Here is a 9,925-nt window from a genome sequence, read left to right on the forward strand (position 1 = left end):
GGGAAAGAGAAGTGCCCGAGACAGGTGGATATGAGGCTCTATAATTGAAGAGAGGAGTGTGGGCCAGAGATGAGGTTCTACAAGACAGCTTGTAGGAGCCACGCATATATATGGGACTGCCCAGGGAGAGCATGTAGGGTCACAAGAGGAGAGGTTCAAGACGGAACAGGGAACCAGGAACATCCAAGGGCTAGCAGGTGGGGGAGTCAGCACCTGGCCCTGAAGAAGCTAATGCAGTATGGTCTGAGTGGAAGAATTCAGATTAAATAGATGAGGCATGAGGGGAGACGGGACGTGAAGACCACTTTTCCAAGACACAACTGTGAACAGGAGACAGGATGGTGAAAGCAGTACCTGGAGGGGAAGGTATAGTTGAGAGAATTTTAAATTTACATTTTGACATTTTAAAACTTTTTATTTGGAAATAATTTCAAATATATAGAAAAATTTCAACAGTAAGAATAGTGAAAAAAATACCCTTTGTTCATTTATCTGTGGTTAACATTCTACTTCATTTTGTCTTCTCTCTCTTGCTCTTTCATGCATATCTATCCATCTATCTATCTATCTATCTATTTTTTTCCTAAACCATTTGAGGGTAACTTACATACATCATGCATGGCCCTTTATCCCTAAACACTTCAGTGTATATTTATAGGGATATTCTCTTGCATAACTACAGTATAATTGTCAATTTGAATAAATTTAAATTTTTAAAAAAATTTTTATTTATTTTTTATTTTTGGCTGTGTTGGGTCTTCGTTTCTGTGCGTGGGCTTTCTCTAGTTGCGGCGAGCGGGGGCCACTCTTCATTGCGGTGCGCGGGCCTCTCACTGTCGCGGCCTCTCTTGTTGTGGAGCACAAGCTCCAGACGGCGCAGGCTCAGTAGTTGTGACTCACGAGCCTAGTTGCTCCGCGGCATGTGGGATCTTCCCAGACCAGGGCTTGAACCCGTGTCCCCTGCATTGTCAGGCAGATTCTCAGCCACTGCGCCGCCAGGGAAGCCCATAAATTTAAATTTGATATTACTTTTGCCTAACTTTATCATACATACTCCAGTTCCATCAGTTGGCACGATTATTTTTTACAAAGCTTGTCCCTTCACTACATATCCAGGTGAGGTCAGGTATTGAATATGTGGTCAAATCTCTGCAGGCTTCTTTCATATGGAACATTTCTATAGCCTTTCTTTGTCTTTTATGAAGATGACATTTTTGAAGAATACAGATAGCTTTTAGTAGAATGTTCTTTATTTTGGATTTATCTGATCTACCTGATGTTTCCCTGTTTCATTTCAGATAATGCATTCTTATAGGTGATGTGTCCTTCTCAGGGCATCACTTCTGGAAGAACATGATGTTTATCTGCCCCCACTGACAATATTAACTTAAGACCCCTAGCCAAGACTCTCCTGTGTAATTACTGTTTTACCCCTTGCGGTCTGTGGGAGAATATTTTAAGACCATGCATATATCCTGCTCCTTGTCAGAATTTCTCCCTAGATTTAGAATCCATTGATAATTCTCCCCTACCTTGATAGTTGCAGAATGCTGAGTTTTTTCTTGCAACTCTACTACTGCCTCCACATTTACCAACCGGCCCTGGCATTCTGCTGTCAGCAAGAGGCCTCCCTTTCTCCCCTGTTTGTGCCTGTATGTACTCATGAAATCCTATTTTCAGTGGCTTACAATTCTTTACATAATTATTATGGAGCCTAAATTTGATGTTGAAGCTGGGTCTTGTTTTGTTTTAAGCACCTCCTTATTTGCTGGTCTAACAGGATGTCTCAGCTCCTTTTGTACCTATCCTTCCCCCAGCCTGGAATCCTCCTGCTTCCTTTTAGGTTATGGTAGTAGAGACACAGAACAAGGTGCTAGATGTGTGCTCGTTAACTCAGGTATTTTTGCTCCTTAGCTGTCAGCAGACAGAGCTAGAGAATATATATACATTTACACATGTATACATACAAATTTAAATACATGTGAATATACATTTATATGATGTGCACATTTATATATAATTTAGAAATCATGAGTTCACACCAGTACCTCCAATTTGTCCACAAAGGGTTCTTTCTTATCTTCCCCTGTTCCATATTTTTATATTCCTTCTTCCTCCAGGAGGGCCCTGGCTCTCAACTAAATCAACACATTTACTCAGTCTCATAATAGATCTAAAATTGTTTCTGAATTGTTTTGCCCATTCCACTACAGAAAGCAAACCTGCTAAAAAGGATTGTTTGCAGCTCTTCCCCACTTCCCCCTCCAGCCTTCCCAAGACTGAGAGTATATAGTATAGTCACATACTATGTACCCAAGTGACATGGGTTAGTTCTTTCTTTTTTGTTTCCTTCTTGTTATGGTATTCATGTGAAACACAAATGAGTTAATTTGTTTCTGTTCACTTTCTGGTTTCACTTTCCCGTTGTCCAGTTTTCTCACTGATTTAATTTTATTCTTTGAGTCTGCAGAACATGATCATGCTTCCATGAGTAAAGACTATACAAAAAGCTGTACTCTGAGCATCTCTCTCCCCTCTCCCTTCTGTTCTGTTCCCCCGCCCTACCCCTTATAGGTAACAGGCTTCACTGTTCTGTGGATTCTCTCATTACTGAAAAGATAAGCAGCTGTATGCTTGGTTTTTTTATTTTGTTACGTAGACTGTAGCATATATGCTTTTCTTCACTTTACAACCTATCATGGAAATTGCTTCCTATCAATTTATAGAAATGTTCCTCATTCTTTTTTAGTTTTCCAGTGTGTGTATGTGCTGTTGTAGTTTATTTAACCAGTCTTCTGTGCTTGGACGTGTAGGTAGTTTTCCAAATTTTGTAATTAAAAATAAGGCTACGATGAATAACTTTGTGCATATATACTTTTGTATTGTTGGAAGTGTATCTTTGGTTTGAATTCCTAGGTGGGATTTCTCATTTAGAGAATAATGCATACATAGTTGTGTAGATATTGGCAGATTTCCTTCAACAGGGGTTATGCCAGTTTGCATTCCCAGTAATGGATGAGAATGCCTGTTTCCCCACAGCCTCACCCACAGAGCATATTGTTAAGTTTTTGAATATTTGCCAATCTGATAGATGAGAAAGGGGATCTTTGTATAGTTCTTATTTGCATTTCTCTTATTACAAGTGAAATTGAAAACATGTTTAAGGGCCATTTTAGTTTTTCTTTTTGTGAATTGTCTTCATGTCTTTTGCCCATTTTTCTGTAGGATTTTTAGACTCTTTTTCTTCAACTTTTAAAAATTCTTAGTATATTAGAGATATTATCACTTATATAAGCACTTATATATGATGTATGTTGCAAATATTTTCTTCCACCTTGTTATTTATTTGTTGATTTTGCTTATGGTATTTTTGCCATGCAATTTTACTTTTATTTCTATATAGTCCAGTTTATTAATCCTTTCATTTATTGCATCTGGGTCATAGAAAACTTTCTCTATACTTAGGTTATGGAGGCATTCACTTATGTTTTCTTCTAGCATTTGTATAGTGTTTTTAATATTTAGAGATCTGCTACATCTGGAGTTTATTCCTGTGAATGGTGTAAAGGATAGATCTAATTTTATTTTTTTCCAAATGGCTTTATACTTGTTCCAACACTATTAAAAAGGCCTTTTTTGCCTCAATAATTTGATATACCATCTTTATCATATACTTGATTTCTTTGTGTAATTGGGATTATTCTGAATTTTTATTCTATTCTGTTTATTTATATACCAATACCACACTGTTTTAGTTATAGCAGCCTTTTGGCATATTTAGATATCTAGTATGGTTAGTTCTCCTCCCTTGTAGCTCTTCCTTTTCTTTTTTCCCCCTGACAAATTTTGTGGGTTTCCCTGGCAGTTTTAAGGGATTAGTTTTATGGCTGTAGAAACGTGAACATCTTTGTCTTCTCAGGGCTGAGGGTGAGCAGAGGTGGAGGGGCCAAGGCCAAAGGGAATGGATGGAGCAGGGTCTCTGATGTGATGGGAGCAGGATTCAGATGAACAGTGTGTTGCTGTTGATGGTCTGGAATTCCACTCCCCACCCAGTAGCACTCACATTTTAAATGGCAAGGACTGCTCTGCCCAAGGAAGTAAAGAAAGGGAGCAAGGAACTAGGTCATGCCAGCATTTCTCAGTGACTTCTAATGATCTCTTACCTAATATTACTTAATAGTCATTTTGTGAAGCTTTCTCAGATGAACCACCTTTTTAAAATGTCTACTGAGTGATTCTTTGTTTTATCTTCCTAGTGATATTCTGGGTTCCTAGCTCCTCCTGTTCTGTAAATTTTAATTCAGAGTCCATCATTCCAATCCCATAAGCATAAGTTCGATCATGAGTGTGATTCTTTATATGTGTCTACTCCAGAGTATATATCTTATTTTTAGTGCCCTTGCTTTCTCGTCACATGTTCACATATAGTTTTTAAGTAGAACTACAGAGTACCAACCAAGAGGGTCTGATACCCAGGGTAAGAGGGGAAGTCTGAATTTTAACTAAGTCTAATCACAAATGTCTAAATGTCTAAGGTTGGGGAACAACTAGTTTAGAACTGTTTCTTTTGTTCTCAAGAGTCAGTCTTTTAGCAGGTGGATGCTGATGGAGTGCCAGCTGTGTGTAGAGTGCCTTCAGGGGAACAGAGAGTCACTGCCTGGGCCCTAGAATCTGCTTTGAGAAGGGGTTTACCTTTCCTGAGTCCTGTGGTTTATCCTCAGGTTGTAGCCCTGATCCAGTAACCTGACCTTGATTAAATAATAAAGTAGATGGTATAGCATATAGAACTACCCAAGTGACTGGCATTGTTCTCCATATCTTATATATGTTATTAAATGTAATACTCACAACAGTTCTGTTCCCCTCATTTTACAGATGAGGAAACTGTGGCATAAAGAGGTTAAATAACTTTCTTGAGGTCATACAGCTAGATATTTGAACCTAGGCAAATATTATTATCCTTTGCTTGATGGTTTGTGTTTTAGCTTCTGATCTTTGATATGCTCTGACTGCAGTTAGCCTGTTCATAAAGTAGGAGTGAAAGCCTCTGCCTGGCAAGCCAGAGTGTGTTCTTCCGTATAGAGTTCCTCCCTGACTAACAGCTCTCCAGGGTCAGTGTTTTCCTTGGAAGGGAAATCTAGGAGGGCCACACCAACGACAGGCAGCAGCAGCTTGTTTTCTTTCTCAAGTCTGATGTGACTGTCCTCATGATTTCATAACCAATTCCCCAATACCTCTACTTATGTACTGATCTCTCCTTTAGTTTTGCTTCCCTGCCCTCTGCTGATTATGTCTTCTTAGCTTTTGTTTTATTATTCTTTCAGTCTCCTATTTTTCAGAAATTACTTCTACCCACTGTTTGTTTTTCCAAGACTAGGTGGCATTTTTCAGAAATTGATCAATGTTGCCTTTGGTTCTGTGCGTCATTCCAACCCGTTTCAACTTGCCCTCATGCTAAGCTGTTATGCAAGAATAGAAAAGCTCTCTGTTCCATTGACAATGCTAGGGCTCTAGCATTTTAGCATTAGCTCCACAGGGACAGAAATTTTGGCATGTCCACCACTGTATCCCCAGCAGTTAAAAATGGTACCTATCACACAGCATGTAGTCAATAAACATTTGTTGAGTGAATGAGTGAATTTGGGTGTAATTCCTTCAGTTTCTTCTAAAGTGAAGGTATCATTTTCATTTTCTTGGTTTAGTGTCACATTTGAAGACGAGGGGCACTGAGGATGAGGAATCAACTGAAAAGTGTGAAAATATTGGAAATGCAGAATCTGTGTGGCCAAAAGTGGAAGGTCTTCACAAGGATCATATGCAGGAATCTAAGGTTGGTGAAACTTGTGATTGGGATAGCAAGGTAGAGAATCAGATGGAAAAGCCTGAGGGAAAAAGAATGAAGGAAGACAAAAGTGGCATCAGGGAAAAGATTGGCAAAACCAAGAATACAGCAAATATAAAGACAGAACAGGAAGATGAGGCATCTGAGAAAAGCTTACATCTGAGCTCAAAACATGTTACACACCAACCTGTCTGTATAGAACAGAAAAGCAGTGAGCAAGGCAAATGTGTGGAGAGCATTAATGGAAACTCTCATCCCATTCTACAGCAGAAAACCAGTGCTGTTAAGAAATCACATAAATGTGATGACTGTGGGAAATCCTTCAAATATAATTCCCGACTTGTTCAACATAAAATTATGCACACTGGTGAAAAACGCTATGAGTGTGATGACTGTGGGGGGACTTTCCGGAGCAGCTCAAGCCTTCGAGTCCACAAGCGGATCCATACTGGGGAGAAGCCGTACAAGTGTGAGGAATGTGGGAAAGCCTACATGTCCTACTCCAGCCTTATAAACCACAAAAGCACCCATTCTGGGGAAAAGAACTGTAAGTGTGATGAGTGTGGAAAATCCTTCAATTATAGCTCTGTTTTGGACCAGCATAAAAGGATCCACACTGGGGAGAAGCCCTATGAATGTGGTGAGTGTGGGAAGGCCTTCAGGAACAGCTCTGGTCTCAGAGTCCACAAAAGGATCCACACAGGTGAGAAGCCCTATGAATGTGACATCTGTGGGAAAACCTTCAGTAATAGCTCTGGCCTTAGAGTCCACAAAAGGATTCACACAGGGGAGAAGCCCTATGAATGTGATGAGTGTGGGAAGGCCTTCATTACTTGCAGAACACTTCTAAATCATAAAAGCATCCACTTTGGAGATAAACCTTATAAATGTGATGAGTGTGAGAAATCGTTTAATTATAGCTCTCTCCTCATTCAGCATAAAGTCATCCACACTGGAGAGAAACCTTATGAATGTGACGAATGTGGAAAGGCCTTCAGGAACAGCTCAGGCCTTATAGTGCATAAAAGGATCCACACAGGAGAGAAACCTTACAAATGTGATGTCTGTGGCAAAGCATTCAGCTATAGCTCAGGCCTTGCAGTCCATAAAAGCATTCACCCTGGGAAGAAAGCCCATGAATGTAAGGAGTGTGGAAAATCATTCAGTTATAACTCACTTCTTCTTCAGCATAAAACGATTCACACTGGAGAGAGACCTTATGTATGTGATGTGTGTGGAAAAACTTTCAGAAACAATTCAGGACTCAAAGTCCACAGGCGGCTTCATACTGGGGAAAAACCATATAAGTGTGATGTGTGTGGAAAAGCCTATATCTCACGCTCTAGCCTTAAAAACCACAAAGGAATCCACCTTGGGGAGAAGCCCTATAAATGTAGTTATTGTGAGAAATCCTTCAATTACAGCTCTGCCCTTGAACAGCATAAAAGGATTCATACAAGGGAGAAACCCTTTGGGTGTGATGAGTGTGGAAAAGCCTTCAGAAATAATTCAGGCCTTAAAGTACATAAACGAATCCACACTGGGGAGAGACCTTACAAATGTGAAGAATGTGGGAAAGCCTACATTTCACTCTCAAGCCTTATAAATCATAAAAGTGTACACCCTGGGGAAAAGCCCTATAAGTGTGATGAGTGTGAAAAAGCCTTCATCACATACCGAACCCTTATAAATCACAAAAAAATTCATCTTGGGGAGAAGCCCTACAAATGCGATGTGTGTGAGAAATCTTTTAATTACACCTCACTCCTTTCTCAACACAGAAGGGTCCACACTAGAGAGAAACCTTATGAATGTGACAGGTGTGAGAAGGTCTTCAGAAACAACTCAAGCCTTAAAGTGCATAAAAGAATCCATACTGGTGAGAAGCCCTATGAATGTGACGTGTGTGGAAAAGCATACATCTCACACTCAAGCCTTATTAACCATAAAAGTACCCACCCTGGCAAGACACCCTACACATGTGATGAATGTGGAAAAGCTTTTTTCTCAAGCAGAACGCTTATAAGCCATAAAAGAGTCCATCTTGGGGAGAAACCCTTCAAATGTGTTGAGTGTGGGAAATCTTTTAGTTACAGCTCTCTCCTTTCTCAACACAAAAGGATCCATACAGGGGAAAAACCCTATGTGTGCGATAGGTGTGGGAAGGCATTCAGGAACAGCTCAGGCCTCACAGTGCATAGAAGGATCCACACAGGTGAGAAACCCTATAGATGCGATGAGTGTGGGAAGGCATACATCTCACACTCAAGTCTTATCAACCATAAAGGTGTCCACAGTGGGCAGCAGCCGTATAATTGTGAGTGTGGGAAATCCTTCAATTACAGATCAGTCCTTGACCAACACAAAAGGATCCACACTGGAAAGAAGCCATACCAATGTAGCGAGTGTGGGAAGGCTTTCAATATCAGATCGAATCTCACCAAGCATAAAAGAACCCATATTGGGGAGGAATCTTTAAATGTAACAAATATGGGAAGTCATAGTAGCGCATCACAGAAGAGAACTCACGAGGGAGGGAATGCTCTGGATGGGACCAGGATGAGCATGTCTCTGTAGGAGGCAGAGCTTATCTAGTATTAGAGAACCCAAATGGAAGAAAAATCTTACAAGAGTGTCTGAGGTCCTTGTTCATGGCTTATAGTTTACATAGTATAAGTGAAAACATGAGTAATTTTTTTCTCTGTGATTTTCAATCGTAGCCAGCAAGGAAGGTTCCAGTGTCAAAATAGTCGAGCCCTTATGGAATATAAAATAGTTCGTACTGGGGATAAAACCTATCAAAGTTATGGAGTGTGAGAAAACCTTCAAAATAAGTAGATATTTCTGGACATAAAAAACACAGATGAGAAAAAGACTTCAATTAGAAGTCTCATAGTCACCATCAGAAAGTTCATATTTGGGTAAATTATGTGAATAGAAATGTAGGAAATTCAGGTATAGCTTTGAATTCCAATTATCCATTGGTCAGTGGAAAAGATCCAAGAAGGACCTCCAGTAGGCAAATTCAGGGAGAGGCAGGCTTCAGGGAATATAAATTAATATCATGGTGGTCATGAAGAATAACTTTGATTTAACTGATTTTCGGGGAGTGATGACAACTTCTGAAACAAAATTTGGATTTCATTGTAGGAAATGTAAAAAGTGTAGACGTATAAATCTAACAGGAGATAGAAGAGAGTCACTCAAATAAATTCAAGTTGATTGGACTGTTGTAATGTTGTGCTATACATTATTGAATGGGTGAAACGTTAAAATTTTTCAAATGAACCCTCTCAATGAATGATGAATGTGTGATAAGTGAAAACCTCACACATTATGCTACAAATGAAGAGTTCTGCCATGGACAGAAATTCAGCACATTCAATAACTAATGGAACACATCTTCAACATGAATTTGTACCTTACACAAAAAGAATTGATTCAGGGATTCCTATGGATAGGAATGATGAGAAGGAGAGCATTTTATTGCAAGAGCTAAAAAGCTAAGTAGCTACCAGTAATGGAGGAATAGGAGAAAATTCATGCTTCTTAACAATCCTGTTAAATGTTTGATTGTGTTACTGTAAAGATTTCATGCACTGCGTGTGTGTATTGTCTGTTGTAAAATGTTGTGGATACTTTATTCAGGGCTCACTCTCGGCCATGAAGAGCCAGATAGTTGTGGCAAGGTAAGGTGAAACTCCAATAAAGGAATTCTTCAAAAGTAAACAGGCTGTTACATACTTTAGGTGGAGTATCATACAGAGAGAGCCATTTGTGTGTCTTATCTTTGGGGGGTAAGTTATACCAGATCCAAACCAAGGAGTGCCCAGGGGACTCATCTCACAGGGCTAGTAGCTCACATTTCATGAGAAATTAGGTTGTGCCTCCACCAGGAGAAGTGCAGATTGGATTAATCCTCATACTAGGGCTGGATCATAACCCCTGGGAGTGGACAGGCTGTGTGAGTGAGGAGTCACAACAGAGAAACAGTTCTCTTGGGAACAGATAGAATTTAACAAAATATTGTTAACTATGTGTAAGACTGTTAACTAGGTAACCCGAAGAGTGAAAAGCAAGTCT

General features: G+C 39.7%; 1 protein-coding gene across 1 annotated transcript in view; it reads left to right on the plus strand.

The window, feature by feature from the left end:
- ZFP62 (ZFP62 zinc finger protein) overlaps positions 1 to 9,565 on the plus strand; it is a 14,268-nt gene extending 4,703 nt beyond the window's left edge. The window contains exon 2 of the mRNA XM_007460956.1: positions 5,703 to 9,565. Within this exon, the coding sequence (XP_007461018.1) occupies positions 5,703 to 8,419 (2,717 nt within the window). The 3' untranslated portion in view covers positions 8,420 to 9,565. The remainder of the gene's footprint in view (positions 1 to 5,702) is intronic.
- The last annotated feature ends 360 nt before the right edge of the window (positions 9,566 to 9,925 follow it).

The sequence above is a fragment of the Lipotes vexillifer genome, unplaced genomic scaffold (assembly GCF_000442215.2).
Source record: "Lipotes vexillifer unplaced genomic scaffold, Lipotes_vexillifer_v1.1 scaffold469, whole genome shotgun sequence".
NCBI lineage: Eukaryota > Metazoa > Chordata > Mammalia > Artiodactyla > Lipotidae > Lipotes > Lipotes vexillifer.